Here is a 25,134-nt window from a genome sequence, read left to right on the forward strand (position 1 = left end):
TGAAAAGTAGCCAAACAGCAACATATACAACCAATACAATTCATCGTAATAACTTCATTATACAGTGTAGTCATATTAAGGTTACCGTATACCTTCAGAGGTGTCTGGCGTCCAAGAAATGAAGCGCGTCCGGTTTAAACTGTAGAAACCTGAAACCTAATATCAAAGTAAAGCTTATAGAGCTGGCAATCAAACTATACCAAGAATTTTGAAACAAAATTAATTACCGAATTTTTAGCACTGTTTTCTCGAATCAGTTTTTTCACTTGGAGGAGACACTTTAAAGAGCTAAAACTCAAAGGGAATTTGTTCCGGTTTGCCTTCAAATTTGGACAGTAGCTAGTTCAACATATAAACAACAAATGTCTGCGAATTTTTTCTTTCGACATATTTTTTCTCCTACAGCGAATTTTTGTACGATCACTCCACATTTTTTAAATCCTATTTCGAAAATGTTAATATGTGGCAAAAGGCAGACACATTTTTTTAGCGCGTTGGGTCCGGAAACTGAGGAGTAAATTAAATTAGCGAAAAACAAAATTCGCTTTGACTTGTAGCTTTCAAAAGGCAATTCGGACGCTCGAATTTATAGGTCGTGAAAAATTGGACAATTAATTTTTTCTTGGTATAGTTTGATAGCCAGGTCTATAAGCTTTAATTTGATATAAGGGTTTAGGTATCTACAGTTTAAAGTGGACGCGCTACATTGCTTGGACGCGAGATAGCTCTAAAGGTATACGTTAACCTTAAGATCACGTTTTTGTGTCACTATGTATGTCTAAGAAAGTGTTTACATGATACCGGCGCGACTTTCGCGACTTTCATTCTGATACGAGTTTATTCCATTTTCGTTTTGTGGCCCCTTTATATGATCATACCCGTGCGTGTTCAGCCCGGTCACTGTACAAGAGCGAGATTTTCATTCCGCTACTCATTTCAATGTTATGTAAACCCCCTGACATGGTTTTCCTTCCGGCATGAAATCACTCTCCCAGGAAGCTGGATCAGGCATGCCAAGTCTTCGATGCATGCCATATTTGTTTATTTAAACACACGTAGGCCGGGCTGAAGTGCCCGCCATTCACGTAAACACGGTATGAAAACACAATGTTATACTGGTAGCACTATTTATATATGTCACCCAAAGTTAATTATTCAGTGATTGTAAAAAGAAAAAAAAAATGGGCAGATGCCAAATTGATTAACATGAAACAATGGCGGCGGGTTAGTTGAATTGTTATGTTTCACACAAAAATACGAAAACCAAAAACAGAAGACAAAACAATAGGAGGGAAAGAGAGATAAGTTAGAGAGACAAGTTTAATCATACAAGAATAAACAGAAGCATAACATACTCCTGTCTACGTGAATACGGGCCTGACATAGGCTTATGAAAACAGCGTCTTCTTTATGCATACACTGTCTATGCTTCCAGTTTTCCTCTATGTATGATACGTATGTCACTAGTAATGTTAGAACAAGGCAATAAATTGGCCAAAAACGTGTCATGACAAGTATTTATAAATTGAAAATTTCTGATGTTAAGAATAACAGATCCATTTTTAGAACTTCTGGTTACCGGTAGTTATCTTCTAGAAATGTCTGATACCCTGGTCCCAGAGGGCGAGGTTATCTTTCTTCCGCCCTACAGAATTGAACCGCGAAGTGACTGCACCGAGCTGCGAAGCAGCGAGAGAACCTTTGGTAACTATCGCACCGAATTTCACTTTCATGTAGACACCAACTGACAAACGTATCAGATTACAGAAGTGATCAACGGTGGGCTATTTATCACTTGTTGATCAGCATTAAAATTTGTGCATTGGGTGTATAATTTTTTTCTCTTTTTTTTCTTTTGTAGCCAGCAAGGGAAAAATAAACGTTAGGACTAGAAAACATTCTACGCGTTATTTATCTTAAAACTGCCACTATTTCGAAAGTTTTGGAGTTGGCATGAAAATTGGTCAGAGTGTAGATCTTTTGTAAGGCGGGATCCCTTTTTCCCTACTTAGAGCGTACTCTTCGGTCGCTGGGAGACTATTAAAGCCATGGCAATGGGAATAAATAGTACACCAGCAAGCAAAGATAATGTTTGTCAGCCACTCGTTAATTTAAACTCGAAAACCATGCCAATCGGCAAACGTTATCGATATTAGTATTTTAACAAAGTTTTTAGAGACCTGTAAACAGTAAACATGATAAGAGCTAGAGGGGGAGGGAAGCTGGCATGAGCCCAAAAATGATCAACGTTGTTAGAAAGGACGAAATCAGAGTAAGAGGGGAAGTTATTTTGAAATTTCGGCTTAACCGAAAAAAAATATTTTAGACTCAAGACAGCAAGATGACAACAGGCATTTATTCCATAGTGTCAAAGTCGGGTAGGAGTGTCCGTCACGTGACGTATCCTCGTCCAGAACCCTAGCCCTCACACGTATATCACCCAAGGGGCAAGAACTTAACCCTAAAACCCTAGATCTTAACCCTGTTTATGGAAATCCTAGCTCCAAGCATATAGTTTTGAGTAATGCTTGTTTATGGCTTTCATCTGGTGATGTCACAAGTCTCGGTCACGTGAACTTTTTTTCCCGCAACCATTTCACGGCCAAATTTCTTTGACTCTCTGGGCAATTTTCTCGACGCAGATGACCAAAAGGAATTTAGTTGTTCTATATGAAGGTCTCCCTTGAAATTTTCGCTGCTTAACAATACCGAGGAGTCAATTTTTTTTTTGACGTCACCTGTTTGAACCGTTGTTGTTTTGGTCGCGAGCACATACACGTTATAATCTGAGTAAGTAGTTGGTTTATAAGTGTGGTTTCTAGCCATTTTCCGCAGAGAAGCTCCCAGGCTGGCATCATAAAGCTGGAATGGAGAGTGGAGGCAATCCTTTAAACGAATCCAGAGGTGAGAGATGATTTCATAGCGACTGGGACGCCAAAAGTGTTCGTATTGAGTCATGGTGGCTCAACGAGCGAAGTTGTTTCTCTGGTCGTTCTGTGGGTGGATGCTCCGATCTACAAACCCCTTTTTTAATTGGGCAAGATTTGAGCTGCAGAGAACACGATGGGTGCGATATTTTGCCAGTAGGACCGGGCGGCTAGACACTTATAAAAAAATCTACAAAATTAGGATGGTGGGTCTTATATTTCGCTGTAGTATCGAAATTACCCAGAATGCAACTCGCGGCGCCAAACAGTAAATCACAGCTAGGCTTTGAAAAGTGGCTCGAATCAAATGCACGTGAGAGGCAAAATTGGAGATAAGTCAAGCCAATAGAAAAACGATAAAATTAGCTAAAATAGAAAAGTTTCTGTGAAAAAAGATAATCAAATGCTATTCAAAACAGGAATATTCCATTTTTAAAGGTGTAACATCAAATTTAATGAACACTAACTGACCACAACAAATTGTTTCCATGTAAATTTCAAAGAAAATTCATGGAATTTGATAGCGATTTCTCAAATATATAGAGAGGGAAGTCATCCTCTCTTGATAGAGGACATTACACGGCAGCGCGAAGATATGAATTTTATTTTCGAGTGGTAAAATACTGTTTTTAACACGGGAAAATAAAATTCATATTTTGAAGCCACCGTGTAATTTTCTTCCGGAGTGTTATATAGACAAATATATCGCTCGCCACTTTTCACCGACTGTTTGCATAAACAACCATGAAAAAGCAAGAAATGACGTCATCAATATCCTCACTAGTGAGTATATGGAAAATACGCCACTGCAGTTTCTATGAATTTTCGAGTGGTGTCTTTTCCAGTAAAACACTAGTGTCTATATAACTAAAAATATATATTTAGGTTCAAAGTGGCCACGCTACCTTGTCCAATGTAGAAAGGGTTAAGGGAGTTTAGTTAAATGAAAAACAAGATTCCGCCAAACCAGCCAAGCAAGTCCACCTTAAAGAGGATTCCGCCGTAATTACAGTGGTGTCCGCTTTGCCAGAGTTGAGTAGAAACCAACGTAAAGTCATTGTCTCTTTGTCTGTTTGTCTGTTTTAAAGTGACCGTTTTAAGGACGGTGCCTACTATTGTTACTGCGCATACGTTCTGCGCATCTCGAGATACTCGGGTTTCCTATGGGTGGTGCCTACTAATACAGGGATAATTTTGCACAGTTTAAAACTATACGGAGAAAGCAGAACTTAGCAAGTGCTTTTGGTATCTCAAAGGAAAATTAGGGGTAACCATGCATTTTTCAGAGATAATTAAACTTCAATTTAGAAAAAAAATCCCATACATTGCTTTATATTTTGGCGCTTTTTAGAGATATTATTGCTTAATTATCTCTGAAAAATGCGTGGTTACCCCCAATTTTCTTTTTGGATTCCAAGAGGCCCTGCTAAGATCTGTTTTTCCCGCATATTCATAAGCCGCACAACAATACTTCGGTATTAGTAGGCACCGTCCTTAAAACAGACAAAAACAACGATGACGAAACTCAAATCAGATTTTATTTAACTCGGTATAAAGAAAGATTAGGTATTATACTGGTAAGGTCTAGTTTGCTATTCTCAATCCAGTCTCTTAAAAGAAAGAAGGAAACCTTTCAAGCCAGTACTAGTGGAATCCAAATGAGAACAGACTGCAACACATATTTTGGATTAGCGCCCACGCATTTAATAAGTCTTATGAACTTCGCGACATTCATTGGTGTCTTCTTTCTCATCATCACACTTGTTCACTCAATAACCGTGCTTTTTTTCTTTTCTTTTAATTTGTTTTTGTTGTTGTTGTTGTTTTTACTTTCAACGCTAAAAAATAGACAGCAGTACTAAAAGCCATTACGGCTCCTCAAAATGTTAACACGGGTTGAGCACACTGCTTAAGTCGCTTAAAATGTTTTCTAACTAAAACTACCCTATATAGCCAAATACCTTTCGTCGAAATTCAATCAATCCACCAATCAATAAATCGATCGATCGATTTTTATTAATCCATTCAAAATATCTACATATTCGTTAAGATAAAAAGCTTTTCGAGGTAATTAAGATACAATATTGACAAGCCCGTCATTATATTACCGAATTTACACCAAATTATCTGAAATTGAAATGAATGAAAATTGACACTTTGACACCTATTATCTGATATTCTAAACTCATCAAGTTGGCTGTATGTACGGTTGTCAAATATATAAGTTCTGTTTCTTTTTCCTGTCACAGCCTGTATTTTGACTATATTTTTATTGTATTCCTATTGTGTAATATCCTCAGCGACAAATTCATTAAATTAAATTAAATATTGTTCCGTGCCTTTATGTTAAAAGTGGGCATTCCCAGTAGTGAATTTCGCATTGCAAAGAGGTAACACGACCACCGGATACGCTTCCTTTGCATTCACACTGGTAAATTCTATAATCAAATGAATTTGTGAAACTACTTAGCAGGTACTGTTGAGCATCATCAGTGGAACAGGTTGCTGCAATTATCTTTTTATCCTGTTAGAAAACAAAGATAATCATTAATCCAATATATTTAGACTTTATTCGTAAATCATGAACAGTAAAGACTATTGTCATTAAGGACTGGACCTCTCAACCATATGCATTAGGCGTAAGAAACTTTTATATCAATGAAAGTGACATGTATAAAATATATATGTATTTGAACTTAGGATGAATAAATGAATAAACGGAGAGTTCATCGTAGTTGTGTATGCAACTGAAAATCCGCCCTCGAACATATGTATTTCGTATATTTCAGTCCCATATCTTTACCTGTACGGGGATATTGCGAATTTACAAAGTTACCAGACCATGGCTCCGGTATTACAGAGATCATAGGCTTTTCCAATCAGATACTGTAATTGCAGTATCTTACGGCAGTTTAACTTTAAAAATTATCTCCTTATTTGACTATCTCCTTATACTACTCGGTTCTTTTTGCACTATTGATGCAATGTAGACAGTTCCAAAAGGGCATTAGTTGTAGCAAACCTATGACCTTCCGATTACTACTTCTACCGAGCTACAGAAGATTCGTGGGAGCTTGGCCGTATAACAGATTTCCTGTGTCACTGACTGGAAAATACGTCTATTAAAGTTGTGTCCTTAGAAGTTTGCTTCATAAACAAACAGGCCCTAGAACAGCCAATCCCTGGGGAAAAATTGGCTGTAAACATGGAAGCAGTTTGTAGAAAAATTATGGGAAAAACTAATGACAGAAGTTTCTACGGTTTAATAGCCTTAGCTCCCACGAGTCCTCTGTAGCTTAGTGGTAGACCATCCGAACTAGTAATTAGAAGGTCATAGATTCAATCTATCGTTAGGAGAACTCGGATTTTGTTTTTCCGAATATACCTGTGTCACTGAATGAAAAAATCTACATCTGTCGAACAAGACTTAGTTTTAGCTTTAAAGGCAACGTTTTACACCCAAGTATAATGGCAAATAGTACAAAGGTACTATGGTTTCTGTTCACCATTTATAAGTTTTACACTTGTAACTTTCAAGCTGTGCCTTTGCAAAACGCTTTTTAAAATGTCTCAACGTAAGAAAGAAAACGATGAAGAATTCAAAAAGAGTCTAATGATCCCTATAAAAGACTTCTAATAATGTTTGTTTACAGAGGTCATTTTTTGCCTGCGTGTGAAATTAAAAGGGACCAGTTTGTTAGCTACAAGTGTGGAACACGTTCTTACTGAACCGAAATTCAAAACCAAAATTTCAGTATATTTTTGGTTAATGTAAAACAACCTATGTAACCGTGTTCGGCCTTAAATGTTGTCATGGTGCCGGATTAACTTACCTCGTCTTCTCGAATAGTGACGGTCACCACGCCACCTGCTGTGCCTGAGGTCGTTTCAATCTTGTACATACACATGCTAAAGTTTGCAACTCCTTGCAGACCCTGTTGACCAGGTGGACCGGGCAGTCCCTGAGAGCCATTGTAGCCTAGTGCACCTTGTGGACCCTGTGGACCAACTGGACCTTGTGAACCATTGTAGCCAGGTGGACCTTGTGGTCCTACTGCTCCTTGTGCGCCAACTGGACCTGGGAGACCATCTGTTCCATTATATCCTTGTAGACCTTGTAGTCCAACTGGACCCGGTGGCCCTTGTGAGCCATTGAAGCCTTGTGGACCCTGTTTTCCTGCAGGTCCTGGCAGACCAGCTGGACCAGGTGGCCCCTGTGATCCGTTGTAACCTTGTGAGCCGTTATAACCTCGTTGGCCTTGTGGACCTGGAGGACCTTTAGAGCCATTGTATCCTTGTGGACCCTGAGGTCCTAGTAGACCCTTTGGACCAACTGCACCAGGCGGACCTTGTGAACCATTGTAGCCTGGTGGACCTTGTGGTCCTACTGCTCCTTGTGCGCCAGCTGGACCTGGAATACCAATTGATCCATTATATCCTTGTAGACCCTGCGGCCCAACTGGACCCGGTGGCCCTTGTGAGCCATTGAAGCCATGTGGACCCTGTTTTCCTGCAGGTCCTGGTGGGCCAGCTGCACCAGGTGGGCCCTGTGATCCGTTATAGCCTGGTGAACCCTGTGGTCCTGCTGCACCTTGTGGGCCCATTAGACCTGGAAGACCACCTGATCCATTATTTGTCCTTCGTTCTGGAGAGCCTTCTGATCGATTTAAGCTTGAAAGGCCTTGTTCTCCAATATGACCTTGAGAACAGTTCTGCTTTGCCTGTTATTGAATCGTTAAGTAAGGTATTGAGTAAGTAGATTTAATGTAATTGAATAAAAGCAGTTGGAATATTTAAAATCTGTTACTTTCAGTTTTTGTCTTTGTGGACCCTGTTTTCCTGCAGGTCCTGGTGGGCCAGCTGCACCAGGTGGGCCCTGTGATCCGTTATAGCCTGGTGAACCCTGTGGTCCTGCTGCACCTTGTGGGCCCATTAGACCTGGAAGACCACCTGATCCATTATTTGTCCTTCGTTCTGGAGAGCCTTCTGATCGATTTAAGCTTGAAAGGCCTTGTTCTCCAATATGACCTTGAGAACAGTTCTGCTTTGCCTGTTATTGAATCGTTAAGTAAGGTATTGAGTAAGTAGATTTAATGTAATTGAATAAAAGCAGTTCGAATATTTAAAATCTGTTACTTTCAGTTTTTGTCTGAACATAGGATATTGAAAATTTTAATTTGTCTCCCACAAGTATCATCATTACTAAAGTGACATTTTCAATCGTGTTCAGTGACCATCCCTACTCTGTCATACCATGTGCCTTTTTATAATTACTGTTGAAGATTTATCTGATAACGAGCTAACTAGACGAGAGAGAACGACATACCTGTAGTTGATATTAAACAGTAGTCATACAAGCCGCGTGTATAAAATAATAATATAGAATAGAAAAAAATGATATTACATATAGTAGCACGGCTTAACCAACTTACCATTTCCGTTGAGTTGGCACATGTTTTGTCCATGTTTCTAAGTGCTTTCCAAAGTTCCTTTGTTCTGGAGTCCTGTTGGTCAATATATCACTCGGTCAAAACAATTACAGAGTTCCTAGAGCAGCAACCTTTACTTAACCTCCGATTCATAATTCTATAAAAATCCTTAAAGTGACCCAAAAGTTATCATCTTTAAGAGTTCATGGAGGAAAATCAAATAACGTTTTTGAAATTTAACTATTCGTGACTATTAGAAGAAGCGGTTCTTGTAAATTAATCATCCAGTTTGAATATTTAAGGATTTTCCCTTATCATATAACTAGAATTATTTCCCTTTCCTAAGTCGTCTGTAAATGTTAAATACTCTGTATGGGAAAACTTTAGAATTTGACACTACCCCCCCCCCCCCCACCCCCATCCCCGTAAAAAAGAATAATAAACCCCAAAACTTCAGACACCAAGTTCCTCCACAGACTATTTTTTTTTTTTTTTTTTTTTTTTTTTTTTTTAATGTTTGCAAAATCACATTACTTACATTACTTACAGTACGGGCTAAATATATCACTAGACAATACAGTATTCTACCTACAATACATGCTTAATGGTTACTTACGCTACTGAACAAAACAGGACTCTACTTACAATTTAATACAGATAGCCTTAAACATAACAGTAACTAGATTACTTACAAACTGCGGGTTACACGCTACTAAAAAAAAAAAAAAAAAAAAAAAATTGTGCGTTTTCGTTAATTTAAATTAATTTTAAATTTCCCATTTTTCAACTTTCCATTGTAAGATTAGCGCTGACTTCAATTCTAGAATATTTGGAGGTTTTTCTAACATTTTACATGAGTAGTAATATTTCTGAGTTTGTACAGTAAGGATCTGGAATTTCCGCATTAATTTTGAGTCAGTACTCGGGGGTGGATCATAGTCTTTAAATAGGTACTGTTGTTTAGATGGAGTAAAATTTACTTTGTGCTTATTATTAAACCATGTTAAGGCTTCTTGAAAGAGTTTTTGGCCTGCAGGGCACTCCAGAAATGCATGTTCCAAAGAATCAGCTGAATTACAGAAAAAACACTCCTCATTATCTGCTATTTTAAATCGTTTGAGCTCTTTTTTGGTCACTAAAATACGGTGTAACATTTTAAAGGAGAATTGTCTCAATTTGTTGTTGGTAGAGAGGCGAGGTATATTTTGGAATAGTTTTTGCCATTTACATTCTATATCGGGGTATTGTCTGGCCCAAGTTTTTATGGCTGTTGGTGTAACTTCTGCTTTTTCTTGAAAGAGATGATAATAGTCTTTACATTTCATTTTTGAAAGTTTAATCGATTTGTCCCTAGATAAGTCAAATGTATCACAATCATCGAGAATAAAGTTCATAGGTCTGGGTGTAGAAGCTGCCTTTGATTTGAGGTTTGCTGGAATTGATGCCAGGATTTGAAAATAGTTTAGAAAATTAATTTTTATTTTGTACTTGCGATTAAATTCTTCATAAGTTAGGAATTTTCCATTTTCATTCAGAATGTCTTGAATGTAGTAAATTCCATTTTCGGTCCAACTTTTCCAGAACAGCGATTTACCTTCAATAGTTATGTCTTGATTGTTCCATAAAACAAGGTCACTTTTGTATTTATCTTGGCGATTTAGACGTAATTCCTTAAAGTACTCTAGCATTTCTAAGTAGAAAGACGGTAAATTTTTGTCTAGTTTCTTTATATGATAATTACACTTGAGCAAGAAGTTAAGACCTCCATATTTTTCAAAAAAAGCATTTGGAATAGCTGTCCATGCATCGGTAGTTGGACTGTTAAGCAGTCTACCAATCCAACTCAAGCGGAGTGCTTTAACTGTCGTTGCAAAATTTGGAAAGTTCAGGCCACCTTTACTTGTTTCTTGAAAAGGAACTTCCCTTTTTATTTTATCTTTTTTGTTTTTCCATAAAAAATTAAAGAGCTTGGTTTGGACTCTTTTAATAACTTCTTGAGGAACAGTCAACATTGAGGCTGCATACACCAATTTAGAGACTCCTAGAGTTTTAGCAAGCAGGGTTCTTCCCATAAGTGTAAGGTCGCGAGACAACCAGATATTTAATTTAGTTTCCATCTTTTGAATTTTTAGATAAAAATTCAAATTGTTATTTTTGTCTCTATCGTTTGAAAGATAGGTTCCTAAGGTCTTAATTGGGTCCGCTGGAACATCTATCTCTAAGGGTTTGGTTTTGTTGTTTTTCAAAGAGCCTATCCACATAGCCTTTGTCTTTTTGCTGTTTAGCTTTAAACCTGAAATTTCACCAAAGCTCCCCAAAACTGACATACTTCCACGTAATGACATCGTGTCCTTACATATTAATGTAGTGTCGTCAGCGAACTGGCTTAGCTTAGCTTCAATGGAATTAGGTAGTTCAATACCTGTTATTTCCGGATTTTGTCGTATTTTTTGTGCAAGAAGTTCTACGCATAGGACGAATAATAGAGGGCTCAGCGGGCATCCTTGCCTTACGCCCCTTGATACTCGAAAATAATTAGTCATGTATCCGCCGTTTATAGCTCCGCTTTCAACATCGCTATAGAGTACTGAAATCCATTTTTGAATGTTCGGGCCAAAATTGAAGAATCTTAAAGTGTGATGAATAAAAGGCCATTCTAATGTATCAAAGGCTTTTTCGAAGTCTATAAAGAGTAGTATTCCCGGGACTTTGTTTAATTCGGTAAATTCCATAAGGTCATTTAAAAGCCTCACATTTTGACCGATGTATCGTCCTTTTACGAACCCTGTTTGGTCCGAATGAATCAGTTTGGGCATCTTCGTCTCTATTCTTTTTGCAATAGCTCTAGCCAATATTTTATAGTCGACATTAAGCAATGTTATTGGACGCCAGTTGCTTAAAACCATAAGATTGTTTTCATCTTTTGGTATTAGCGAAATAATTCCTCTTCTCTGAGATATAGACAGTTTGCCTGTTTGAAAGGCTTCGTTGAAAGAGTCGAGGAGGTTCCTCCATAGCAATTCGAAGAAGATTTCATAAAATTCTTTCGTGAAACCGTCATCACCTGGAGTTTTGTCAGGTTGGAAACCTTTTAAGGCATTCAGTAGTTCATCTTTTGTCAGTTCTTGCTCAAGTTCGCTTGCTTCGTCTTGAGCTAGTTTTGGATTTTGTAAATCAGAGGAGAAGCGGGCAAAGTTGTCGTCGAAATTATTGTTCTCGTCTTGTGGGATTCTAGCAGTCAGGAAGTTTTTGTAATAGTTTTCTATTTCTTCATTTATCATGCTTAAATCCGTGATTATTTCTCCGTCTATTGTTTTAAGCTGGGTTATAATCTTTTTCTCATAATTCCGTTTTTCCAAGTTAAAAAAGTATTTCGTTGGTTTTTGACCATTCTCAATCCATCTTATTTTTGATCTGAACATCGCCTCCTTTCCCTTTGTATGATAAATTTCGGACAGGTCTTTTTTAAGGTTCTCGTACTCCGTTAGAATATCATCGTCTAGATTTTGATTATTACAAATTTCCTTATCTAGCTCTTCTAACTTACGTTGGATGGCTGTTTCACGGTTTCTCAAATTGAACCTTTTCTTCTTGGAGAAGACAATTGTCATACTTCTTATTTCCATTTTTACCAATTCCCAATACAGTTGACGGCTTTCAATTTCTTTGTATTTCTCTTGAATAGAAGAGTAATTGTTTTTAATTAAATTTATATATTCGTCGTCTTTCAGTAGTGTGTTGTTAAATTTCCATGTACCCGGTCCACGTTTAAATGTTTGATCGATTTCAAGGCTAAGAAAGACAGCTTTATGATCGGGAGCAATTGAGGATCGTGTTTCTGTTTTCTTTACCTTGTTGATTAATTGTTTTGCAATTATGAAGTAATCTATTCTAGACTTTAATTTTTGACTCTTGGTTTCATAAGTATATGTTTTTGTGTTTGGGTGAAGTGTTCTGTAAACATCAACCAAGTTAAGTTCCGCCATCAAACTCACTAAACCATTCCTATAAATTGTTTCTTTCCATGGAAGGCCACCACTTTTGTCTAGATGGCTAAGCGTTGTATTCCAATCTCCTACCATAATGACCCTAGAAACACAGGTTTTAGTTACCAAAAGGTGGGTAATTTTTTGCAGAAATGGAATTTGCAGGCGACAATCCGTTGGTGCATAAGTATTGACTAATGATAATTCCTCTGTTGTTAATTTCAAATTAGCAAAGATATACCGCCCTTCTTCATCATTTTCTATGGTTTCTAAGGGAAAGCCGTTTGGTTTCACTAATATACATACACCTCTAGAGTGCTCTGAGCCGTGAGAAAATAATATCTGTCCACCCCATTCAGCACGCCAAATAGTTTCGTCTTCTGTCTTTGAGAATGTTTCTTGAAGGCAAAAAATTGAAGCTTTTTGTTTTTTCAGATAACAGAATATAGCTCTTCTTTTTTCTGCTTTACGAAGGCCACGCACATTCAGTGACAAAATCTTCAAGTTAGACATTGTTTATACAAAACAGTAAGAAACAAAATTCGAGCATAAATTAAGCTAAAGAAAATTAGGCCCCCCAAAAAAGGAAACAAAACACGGACTACAAAATAATTGACACTAAACTAAGGCTAATAACAAAAGGACACTAACGCTTAAATTACTCTTCTGGGATTTATCCGCGTTCGTCCGAAAGTGAAAAAAACAAGCTATGCAAAATCCTAAACCTCCATCCGTCTTCGAAGCAAATGAAGCAAAATTTGTAATAATATCAGTTTTGTAACGTGATCGACGATCGAGAGGAAGAGAAAGATAAAGGCTGCGGGCATAATAAATAAACTAAGCTTAAGCTACATATGAAGTATAAACTATCAACGTAATCTGCTAAGGTCCGCCTCACACTTAATTTGAGTAGCAGAGCTACCTTCAGGATCTGTTTTCACATATATTGTGCCATCTAAAGTCCAGATTCTCCAGTTTTGACTTCCTTTTTTTTCTCTGACCTTTTTGAACAATTGTGATCTTAAGGCAGTCAAATTCTCGTTGATATAGATTTTGTGAGCTCCTTCGATAAAATCTTCGAAATTTGCCCTGCGTAGCTTTTTCCTGTTCTTGTATAGTCTATTTCTACTGTAATAATTGGTAAACCGGACAATAATCGGCCTAGGCCGAGTATTACCTTTCTTCATCCGGTGTGCTATATCGATGTCCTCAGGTTCTAGATTGACATTCAAGCGTTTAGCGAGGTTGAGCACGATTTCCTCTGTATCTTCTCTTTCCTGTTCGGGAATCCCGTATATTTCTAAGTTGAATTTTCTTGAATACTGTTCCAAGTTGTCGTGCATTTTTGTCGCTTCTTCCAATTTCTTCTCTAAAATATTTCCCTGCTCGACGCTTGACTGGAGCTTGTTTTCCAACTGGTCAACTTTCTTCTCTAGTTCGTTGTTTTTCTCGTTAACTGCCTTCATTGTATCTTTAAGCTTCTGGTTTTCTTTCTTCATGTCTTCCACGTCTGCTTGGGTGAATTGTATGCTCTTCTGAAGCTCTTCACAATGTGTCTTTAACGCTTTATGCTCATTAATGAGAAGATTTGTATTTGCTTCGATGCGTACCACAACCTCCCATATCGCTGCTAACGCTGGAACCTGAGGGTCGCTTCTTGATACGCCTACATTGCTCGCATCATCTACAACGTCCGCCATTTGTCGGGTGTTGCCAGCACGTTTTGCTTCTGGCGTTCCCTGCGAATTTTCGCTACTTAAACTGCTCATTTCTTCTCTTTTACGTCTACCGGTTTTCTTCTTCGTTCCCTGGTCTTTCCCTTCCATTTTTTTATGGTTTTTACATGTCTGCTTCGAGACCCAGACGGAGCTTAGAAGTTTGCGTCCGTCGCCATTGCCGCTCGTCCCAGTCTCCACAGACTATGTACTGGACATGTTGAATAACGTTATTTAAACACGAAAGATTCATCATTAGAGAACAAAATTGAGTATCGCAAAAGGTTAAAATACATCATCGTATGACATCTTAGTAAACAGCACGTATTGACAACGTGGCGGACGCTGGAAAATCGAAAGTTAAAAGTAGGGGGAAAACGTTTCTATTAAAGATAGCAGATGGGATCTTTAACTGGAGAATTGTCTGATAAAAAAGGTGAACCAGAAAAGCATATATAAGTGATAACTGTGGTCAAATTGCATGGCGAATAAGCTTAATCCATTGAATGTTTCATACACAGTTCATATATTTAAACTTTCATATATTTCACATCTATTTATCTTCCACGGAAATATTACAAACTCAAACAGTGACCACCGCAGTTGACTTGAAAGCTCAGTTGATAGAATGCTACACTGATATCACAGTGGTCATGTGAATCTCGTTTCAGCCTGAACTTTTTCATAAATGTCTGTCTTTTCGTAATTGCTTATATTATACTTAAAAGTTGTGATCATATCAACGGTGGTTCTCCATCTATTTAATTTATTCACCTTTTACAGCCACTTTACAATCTCCCTCAGAATATTATGATCTAGCAATTATACTGAGACTGTTAGCACTTACCAGCGCCTCTTGGAGTCTAGTTACATTCTCTTCAAGTAACCTTATTCTCAAGGAACTATCCTCAATTTGTTTACCAGATAAAAATGCCTCCGGAGCCGAGGGTTCTGAAAGTTGACAATGTGAACAAAATCGCATGTTATTTTTATGTGTTTTAATCAAAAATTACCACGCATTGGCAAAATAAGCAATTTTTCTGTGGGTGGGCCAGTGGGGGTAGGGGCCTCAGATAGTAGCAGACATAATTAAAATTGGAATGTTAAAATTTTTGGCCAAAATAGCAGTTATTTTCCTGCTCTAGGCAAAGAAAGCATAAAATACCTATCAAGATCATCCAAACAAAAACAAGAAAGTACCTACCTGTATAAATAAATTTTATTATGGATAAAACCAGAGGAGGGAAGAAGGAAAGCCGCTTTGCCAGAGAAGCTCCCACATTGCATTCGAGTTAGAAATCTTAACTATCCGAGAAAGGTTGGATCATTACCGAAACTGGATTTTAAGAACGGAACGACCTGCATAAAAACATGGATATTTTATAGAGCTGAAAAGAAAAAGGAGATCAAACATGCTGTAAGATCTGTTTTGCCTTCCGCGCCGGTAATCAGCTTTAATCTATCTTCACTTCCAGCCAGTCATTACACCGTGCAAGTGTGTGAAAATGTACAGTAATTGCATAATTTACAATATGCTAATTACACTTGACTTTGTTACACAATGCACCAATTAAACAATATTGCAATGTTACAGTTCTGATGTATATTGTCATGTACTGATGATATAATTATACTGCAGAGTAATGCGGTCAGCTGGGTTAATCCTTGAGTTGCTAGAAACACTTCAGTAATCAAGGGGTGATAATTTAGATTGTCTTCTTGGAAATGGCTGTTGCAAACATAGAGAAACCATGGTTGATTTGCCATCCCGGCATCTATTCGGTAGTGTATCTCCCTTGCAGTTGGGTTTTAGGGTGTATTCCCAGTATACCCATTTTGACATCCACCAATAGGGGAAACCCACCATACCAATACAGATGGTCATGGACATCTGTAAGGGTGACAGGTGAGACAATAATATTTACATGTACCTTTCAAGGTTTCTGCGCATGCATGTGGTTTCTGCAGGATTTCGGTGTATCAGTACATTGTTCACCCGGTGCTACTGAACTCAACTTCCCAATTTTTTGCACAAGAGAATAAGGACCTGAATGTCTTTTCACGTAAGTTAATCTCCTCGTACAGACGATAGACAAACACTCTTGCAACGGCTCATACAAACCTGGTAGCTCTATTCACAATTATGTTAAGCAATCTTGTTCTGAGATCTTTATAAGCTATCCTTTCCAGGTGCAAATTTTCTTATCTAAAAATTTCTTAAGGACACAAGCCGTTTTCCTTGTGTATGCATTTAAACCATTTGTGCATTAAAATTAAACTTACAGGAATAACTGTCGTCACTTTAACATTTAAACAGAGGGAGAATTCCATAAACTAAACATGCTGTTTCATTCGTAACTACGCTTTCAACATTTAATACGTATAAAATGTGGGACAGATACTTTTAATAAGCTTACATTAAAGTTCCAAGCCGATCTTGAGAAATAAGCTTACATTCTGAACTTTCGCAATGACAGTCGTAAAACACTTCGTGGCTTCTAGTTTCTTCAGAACTGAACAAGAATCGAAATTGAAATCTACTTTTTTGTCGACGTACAATATTTTCCTGAGACGACGAAAACCATAATCGTTCGCTACTGGTTACAAATCATGTTCTTCACCACATACACTTGCTGGTAAAATCTCAGCTCAGCTGAGAACATGTCGCTCGCAATTTCGATGCTGACGGCTCTCTAGCCTAAAACAAAGCTGGCACCTCATTCCATGATCCAGCGGTCTTGGTTAATCATAGTGTTCAAACTTCGTACTACCGCAAAAAAACATGCTAACATTAAATAAATAATAATTAAATACGACTCCACTTTCCAACGTCGAGTCGCCATGCCACAGACAAAATGGCATGAATCCTGCGCATTTCGCGCATGCTCATTACGGTTTTCGAATGATTGACAGATTTCTTTACTGGGGCGACCATGTCTTTCCGAAAAGCGGCAAGATCGAAGGTAGCTGCCAGCCCCCCCTGATTGTAAGTTACCAAAATTTAACATACAATGGCCAAATGTGACTTGTTATTGGATCACAGGAAGACACTTTTGTTCAAGAGACAAAGATTCTACTGGTATATCTGAAGACAGGTTGATAGTGACTGCATTAAGAAGCTATGAACAGGCAATTGATGAGCGTTTCTGAAAAGCTCTTATTTATTGAATAGCATGTTGACAGCCATGAGTTGCTCTTGAGCGAGAGTAGCCTTTGCACACTGGCATGCTCTAGTTGACTCTAACAAAAAGCATACATTCCCCAGGTGAAAACAATGCGTAACTTAGAAACATTTACGCAAACAAAAGGTTTTACTGCATTCAGTTTATCACGATTTGAAGAACAGATAACAGTATTAAGCTCTATGATCTGTTGATGTCCATGAAGCATTTTTAAGGTTGAGCTCTATCAAATAATTAATAATAAAGAACAGGCTCAGTCAGCCTCTCACAGCCATACCTGGCGTTCTACAGAACCACAATACGTCATCACAGCGTCAACAGTGCGCAGCTGCATTTTTATCAATTTTATAGAGAAATTTTTCCTATATCTTAATTAGGTTAATTATTTAAGGGGAATAAAGTGTCATTGTTTGACTAAAAGACGTCAGATGTACCTTCGTGCAACGAGTGTTTATAAGGTAGACAAGATTTGAATCCGATACTTTAAGAGAACATAAGAATTCAAACGTTTAAAGCCAACTTTTGTCTGTTTGTTTGTCTGTTTTGTTTCACGGCATTCGTTCAGGTTTGCGACCCTTTCCCAATTAGGAGCACGGAAATTTGTGTCTACAAACACTTCCAAATTATGTATAATCGGAATATTAAACTATTTATAATATTAAGAAGGTTTACGCTACCTCCATTCTGTTGATTGGTTGCGGTCAAATCCATACAGCTGCTGCACTGATTTCCAATTTTCCCACGAATAATACCGACGGTCAAAATAAAAGTTGTTATGGACAACAAACACACGAAAGTCAACAACATTATTACAGAGCGTTTGCTTAGAATTTTAGTCGATCTGCCCATGACCTTCGCTTTTCCTTCCACCTCGCCTGTCGACACAAAGTTAGCTCCTCTGTCAGTTCCTTCGTTGACTTCATAAACATCTCGTCTTGTTGTTGGAACGGTCTTATAAGAAGGTTTATTAGCTCCGCTGATGCAGTGTTCAAAATCATCATTTGCTGGGTGCACTCTTCGAGATGTCGCCATTGTATGCGGCTACGTACAAGTTCACTGATTTAATCACAAAGTTGTTCAAGTTAAAAAAGTAGCCGGCTGTAACATCGTTTCGTTCTAGAAGCTCACATGTTTGCCACGTTGCGGCTTTTCTTTCGTTTGAATCACTGAGAACGTAAATGAATCCCGTATATTGCGGAAAACTGGCATAACCAGCCGAGTGTAAATAATGACTGAAGTCTGTTGAAGGTCAGGAAACAGCACGACCAAAATTAAAATTAAAACAAAAGAACACTTACACACTTATCGTATTTACGTATATTCATTGTTGCACGACTTATTAATTATTCCATTCCTGTGTAGGTCATCAGATCGCGTGAGAAAGGTCAGTCTCCGTAAACGGAAGGAGTGCACTAAAATGGACGCCTTCGACAGTAACTGATCCAAATGATGAGTAGGAAGCGGTTCATATTATGAACCTACTAAAAAACAATAACCCTGAGCCTGCGGTAGCTCAGTGGTTAGAGCAGTATGGTAGGTCAGGGGTTCTTCGATTCTTGTAGGGAATTTATTTATTTATTTATTTATTTATTTATTTATTTATTTATTTATTTATTTATTTATTTATTTATTTGTTTATATTTCCAAGAATTTCATCGTGAACACAACATCTATCTCATAGCATTGAAAGGTTGGCTGGCTCGCTAAATTTATCTATTTATTTATTTATTTATTTATTTATTCATTTATCTATTTATTTATTTATTTATTTATTTATTTATTTATTTATTTATTTATTTATTTATTTAGTTTTTTATGTATTTATTACCTTTGTCCCGTGGTTCGTAACAAGCCAAACATTACATTCTCTGGAAAAACTTGTGTTTATAAAAAAAAAATTACATAATCACTTCCAGGTTAGAAATTCTGTTGTGTCAATAAAACCCTAACTTATCAATTAAATATGTGGAAGGATCGGGAAAGGATCGATCTGTCAGTGCGAAGCTTAGGATGGTGTAAAATCCAAAAACCAGTTAACGTTTATTATAAAATTACACCGATATTTGTTACTGACATTTGTACTAAGAAAAAGTTTTTTAACTGTATTTTGATGTCGTGACTGAGTCATTATAAGTTATCCAAGAAGAAGTTCACTTGGCAACCTTGTATTTACTGTTTGTTTTGTTTTCTTGCCTTTTATTCGTCGATTCCTGAGAAGCATAAAGTTGTGGTTTTGCGGATATTGGACTGACCATAAGAGACCTTGTAGCTTTGAAATACAATATATGTTCAAATGTGACTTTATAAAGAATCATTCAAGGACAAAGATTAGACGAATAGATTCAACAAACAATTCCGCCGTGACAGTGATCGCCTTTTGCTAGTTCCTTTGCAGAATACGGTGGGATAAACCAAACTCTTGACATGACATTGCAAAAGGAAAATGTCCATTTTTTAGAGCTTCAAAGGCTGGTTCTCACTAGTGCATAAGCATAAGCACAAGCACAAGCACAAGCATAAAATAAGCATTAAAGCAAGTGAGAACACCCGCGACATAAGCATAACCATAACCATGAGAAAAACGAACAAGTTTTTTTTTCTTGTGTCGGCTTGTGCTTATGCTTACGCTTATGTCGCAGTTTTCACTAGTGAGAACGGGTCGACATAAGCATAAGCATAAGCTCAAGCCCTTCAACCAATCACCGGTCACTTTGACCCAGACTTTTGCGGAAAGTATCACAAGCAAAATGGAGGACGCTATGACATCTGTAGACAAGTTGCTCGCATAATCAGTCAGGTTATATCCAGTTCTGTACAACAAGGCTGATAAGTTTTTCAAGGATGTAAACAAGAAAACGCTGGCGTGGGAAAATATAGCTCTCTCCTCCACGAAGTTCCAGAACTAAGTTATTAAATTCGCCTTGGCCTTGTCGCCGACGGTAAACTTCCCTCATCCAAAACCTTTTAGGCCTGATAGTTTTCTTGGCATTTTGACGCCTTCTCAGGCTAAGAACGTAGATCACAAGTAACGCAAAGAGAAATATCTCATTATCGTCAGCGATCTTGTTTTTAAATATCGAGGAGACCTGGTATCGAGGATTGCGTCAAAAAATGTATTCTGCGCGTGCGTATGTCCTTATGCTTATGTCGCTGGTGTTCTCACCTGCTTATGCTTATGCTTGAGCTTATCACTGCTTATGCGCTAGTGAGAACCGGCCTTAATGATTGAATTTATATAAAATTGCTCTTGAGTGGCAATGGCATTTATCATTGACAAGCAAAGTCATTGCTATTTGATCAACACTAATTCACAATTACTTCACGGGCGTGCGTAGGAGTAATTGCTTTGTCGCTGAAGACAAACAAGAAATTTCTCTAGATCTTGATGATTTAATTTTGCAAGAAAGACCAGAAGAAATTTTAATGGCCGTTATTTCTCGCGCATGGTATAATGGCTGATATCCAATGGCCGCCGGTTAAAGCCGATCAAGTCTCTACAAATGATCCTGTTTTCATAAGTATTAAGGTCGGAAAGCGATGAAGAGGGGACAAGTCCCAATCCCGAGAGCTTGCCCCATTGTGTGAACCACCTGTTTTGACAAAAAAAAATACATGTACCAGGGACCAGATTTTAGTCAAACTGGTTTAAATTGCAGTTGCAACTCGCCAAGACTTGTTCATAATTCTACCTGTTCGTTCATGTAAGCAGTTCAAGGGATAGATCTCTGGGTTCAGTCCCCTAAAAGATACCAATAACCCATGGACTAGCCCTGTTATTTGTCCCCTTGTGTGTGTCGCCCTTTTACAACAGGACTGCTCAATTTTCTTTGACGATGATTGTTTGATGCATGTCACCGAGCTAATAATAATAGTTTGCCGTGTTCTGCATCACTCACCAACATTAACACATTGAATAAATCGAACAGCCACGGCTGAATTAACCTACTGAAAGCAATGTTTCACGGAACGCTCCATATTTGGGTCTAGGTAGGGTTAACATTCATATTAAGAAATTTTGCGAGTCTCAGAACCATTCCTCTAAGTGGCGGGCAACGTTTAAGTTAAGGTTAGTATTTTTCAGTGTGTCATTGAGTTAACTTTAGAGTCTGGTCTTCCAATTGTTTCTCCAGTCTGTTTCTATAACAGTCTGATCCTTCTGTAAATCACCCTGGTATCCTACTGAATAAAATGCTATTAAAATGTTATTAATGTGTGTTGTGAAACATTTATAAGTGTCCACTTACTGAGCTTGGGATCCGCAAAAAAATCTTTTCAGGATGTGATTTGCGGAACCGTGACATTTGAGTGTTCGCATAGACGAGTCTAACACTTGATCACGGCTTATCGCAAAAATCAACATACGATTTTCCCTAAATCTCAACTTTCTGTAATGGTCCTCTTTGTGTCGGGATTCTACAGGTTGAACTACCATTTAAGGCTGCCTTCTAGCCATAATATGACAATTAATTAAAGTACCATAATTTAATTTATTTAGCATTTTATATTTTCAGCGCCTTTTTTCCTTTGTCTTAGTTTAAAGTGCAATGTATCGCACAGAAATCCTAGCTAAATCGTCATTTATTATGCTAAATTGTTTTGGCTGATAATAGCTACTAGTGAAGCTTAGTGATGAGCACGTGGAGAAGACATCAAAACGTTGTTCCTTAATATAAGATTGTCGTTTATATTTATCCTGAAAAGTTATCAGTTATACAAGGCAGTCAATGAAAACTGACAACAACAATAACAAACCAGTTTCATCTTTTGAAAAAAAATTAAAACGAGTGAACGCCGAGTGAAAGACGCCGCCTTTCTACGGTGTGCCAAAGTCCTTATTATGCCCAGTCTAATTCAAAAAAATTACCACTGTTTGTATACAATTAATTTGCAGTTCCAACGCTGCCACAAATGATAAAATTTTGCAAGTTCATCCTTTAGTTGGCCGTGTACATCTACGTACGCTTATCTTAACTACAGCTTGGCTTGCTCCTTTGTAGTGGCATTGCCCGGAAAAGATGCAAATTAATCCAATGTCCACAAACGATGTTTACCGGTTGCTCTGCTTTATTGTTTCATAGTATTAAGAAAAAAGCTGTAAATGTCGATGGCTAAAGTGATCTGTAGTCGCTAAACCGCATTCCATGGCATAGTAGATCAATCAATTGTTCATTTTGGCGCGCAGTGTACCTTTCAGGAACTTTCTTTTTTCAAAGTTATGAAAAATTGACAATTCGTGTTAAATTGACTTGAAATTGTGCAGTAAAGAGTTAATCGTCCATTGTTCCATGGCGGCTTATTTTGGAATTGAACAGACCCGGCATTTTGACGAAGTTTGGCATTCTTGCCATAAGCAAAATGAGTTTTATTTGAATGGAACATACCGTCACAAAAGTTCCTTCATCCAGCTGTGCCTTCTAAAAGAGGCTAAAGGCAATTTGGAAATGCTCTATTGTGCAGGGTGTTATTGTGTAAGCTTCTGTATCGCTAATTTGTCATTCAATCCAAGCTAATTTTAATAAAAACAACCTTACGGATCTTTTAAACCCATTGCTAAGTGTCTTTAATGCGAGAAGATGTCTATTTTCTGGATGCCTAGAGTTTATTTCGTCGCCTGCTTTCTTCATCATTTTACGGGTAAGGTCACTCAATTGAATATTATTCTGATTTCAGCATCTTACACATTTTGCTAAGCAGTAGCTTATTGATTCTAGACGCTCCATGTATATGTAATGGAGGAAACTTCAGGTGAAACAAACTTAAAATAGATCAGTCTTTTGCTGCTCACCCATTACGGTTCATGTCGGTGCCGGGATATCTGTTCGGAGAGCTTTAATCGCCTCAGAGCTTCGGATCAGTTAGTTCAAAAAGAAAATGTCACCTTAAAAGTCCGTAACACTAGAAAACTTTTGTTACCGGTGGGACATATATCTCGATAAAAAAAATCATATAACGAGACTTCTCTATATTGGAATATATACATTCGAGACTTAATTCTATGTACCATCTAGATTTCCAGTGTTTCGTCTTTTGACGAAAACAAAGTGAGTTAATCTTGTTATTAAGGCCTTACTCAGTTGACAATGACACCAAAGAAACGCATTTTGCTGTCGTTGCTGTTGTTTTTCCTCACAATTCAAATCGAATTTTTGAGGCGATTTAGGCCTTCCCACCAGGAATTATATCTCTGTATCTATGAATGGTTACTTTATCCGGTCGCACAGAAATTTTAGTTCAATCACGATTTGCATACTAAATCGCCCTTAATACTTCTACTGTATGGAAAACTGGACCATGGACAAAAGAAAGAATGCGAAGACTTTTCTCATTAGGAATTAAATTGTTTTTGTTTTGCTCTCAAGACATGCAAATAATTTTTCTCATGTATTTTTGCTATAAAATGCCATGTTTTTTAGTCGGATCAGATCTTGTTGTTTTTCTCGTGTTGTACGAGATGGTATTTTTGGTAAATTCGAAGTGGAGTTAGACGGACAAATAAACACATTTCCTGTTCGTATTGAGGTCTTGTGGACATAATTATTTGGTAGCAGAGCGAGGTTCTGTGGACGTTTCAATATGAATGCTGGAGATGACGAGAATGCTTTGAATGACGCCGATGCAAATGAGGACCTCATCGATACTGTCAAGAAACAGAAACGGGTCGTAATAACGCAACTTACGAAGCTTTATACTCGCTTGATAAAGTTGATGATGGAAGAAACCATTGACAGAGATGCTATTTTAACAGCCCTTGAAGAAACAGAAGAAAACTGAGAAGATGGAAACGATCCAAATAGTGGAAGATTTAGTCGTTCTCCACAAGAAGAAAGGTGACAAAAGAAATGTGGAACGCTCCGAAGACGAAATAGACAAAGTGTAGAAGACACCGACAAACAAGTCGCGAACGTGAAAGATTTTCTGTCTTCTTTCTTACAGAAGACACCATCGTTACCTTCCAGTGATTCGTCGATGAGTAAATTTAAAGGAGGAAACGTTCCAAAACTAATTGAAGCGAAAAAGAAGTTACAACCTTCGACGTACGAATTGTCGAACCCGAGAAGAAGTAATGAAATTCCTAGGGAATACAAAGATTCGCTTCAATCTGCAAAAGCGAACGAAAATTCACAAGAAGGAGCAGCCATCGGTAGGGATATGTGGAGCCAGTTAAAGCGCGTTTCTATTCCTGTGTTCAACGGCGACAAGAAAACTTACGAGGGATGGGAAACAGCTTTGATGGCATGTATTGATCAAGCACCATCGACACCTGAATATAAGCTGTTGCAACTTCGATAACATTTATCTGGTGAAGCTCTTAAGGCGGTAGAAACGTTAAGACATTCAGCAGCGGCTTACAAAGCGGCAAAGGAGAGGTTAGAGTGAAAATTTGCCGGTCAGAGAAGAAAATTTGCCCTTCTTTAGAATAGTTGGAGGCCATTATGTCCGTTCGCCCTGGCAACGCAAGGGATTTAGAGAGGTTTGCAGATTTGTTGGACGTACTTGTAGTGAATCTCAAAGAAGTCAATCGACATGAAGAATTGGGCAAAGGGACATTATATGTCAGTCTGTGCAAAACGTTGAACGAGTCAGCGCTAGCCCACTATCATCGCTGGATGTACGAAAATGGTCGCTGGGAATAAGTGGAAACGTTAAAGGACCTTATCGTACAAGAGGCCGAATTTCAAACAGTGGCTTCGGAGACCATTCGGGGAGTTAACACAGCAAGCAAGAGTTTCGAGCAGAATCGAAATCGGAAGGATAGCGGGGGGTTGACATTCTTTGGTCGAGATCAGAAAACAGAAAGCCACCGAAAAACAGCATACATGTCACGCCCTTGTAAAGTACGTAATTGACAGCATGGAGTTTGGCGATGCGAGAAGTCCAAAGCCATGGTTGTTCAA

The 25,134-nt window shown here is 38.0% G+C and overlaps 1 protein-coding gene across 1 annotated transcript; it reads right to left on the reverse strand.

Annotated features, from left to right (window-relative positions):
• Window positions 1-4,920: 4,920 nt before the first annotated feature.
• On the reverse strand, window positions 4,921-18,664 carry LOC146489137 (uncharacterized). Its single transcript, XM_085109782.1, has 6 exons — window positions 17,917-18,664; window positions 14,905-15,008; window positions 8,360-8,431; window positions 7,735-7,977; window positions 6,761-7,648; window positions 4,921-5,451 (listed from the first exon to the last, which is right to left on the reverse strand). The coding sequence occupies exons 1-6, from the start codon at window positions 18,269-18,271 to the stop codon at window positions 5,269-5,271; spliced, it is 1,845 nt and encodes a 614-aa protein (XP_084965908.1). The 5' UTR covers window positions 18,272-18,664; the 3' UTR covers window positions 4,921-5,268.
• Between the last annotated feature and the right edge of the window lie 6,470 nt (window positions 18,665-25,134).

The sequence above is a fragment of the Pavona decussata genome, unplaced genomic scaffold (assembly GCF_977016875.1).
Source record: "Pavona decussata unplaced genomic scaffold, jaPavDecu1.1 SCAFFOLD_6, whole genome shotgun sequence".
NCBI lineage: Eukaryota > Metazoa > Cnidaria > Anthozoa > Scleractinia > Agariciidae > Pavona > Pavona decussata.

Coding starts and splice junctions, on each gene's coding strand:
- LOC146489137 (XM_085109782.1), bottom strand. CDS start 18,271: ATGGCGACATCTCGAAGAGTGCACCCAGCAAATGATGATTTTGAACAC. Junction 8,432..14,904: donor CTAGACTCCAAGAGGCGCTG/GTAAGTGCTAAC, acceptor ATTGACCAACAG/GACTCCAGAACAAAGGAACT. Junction 7,649..7,734: donor CACAAAGACAAAAACTGAAA/GTAACAGATTTT, acceptor ATTCAATAACAG/GCAAAGCAGAACTGTTCTCA.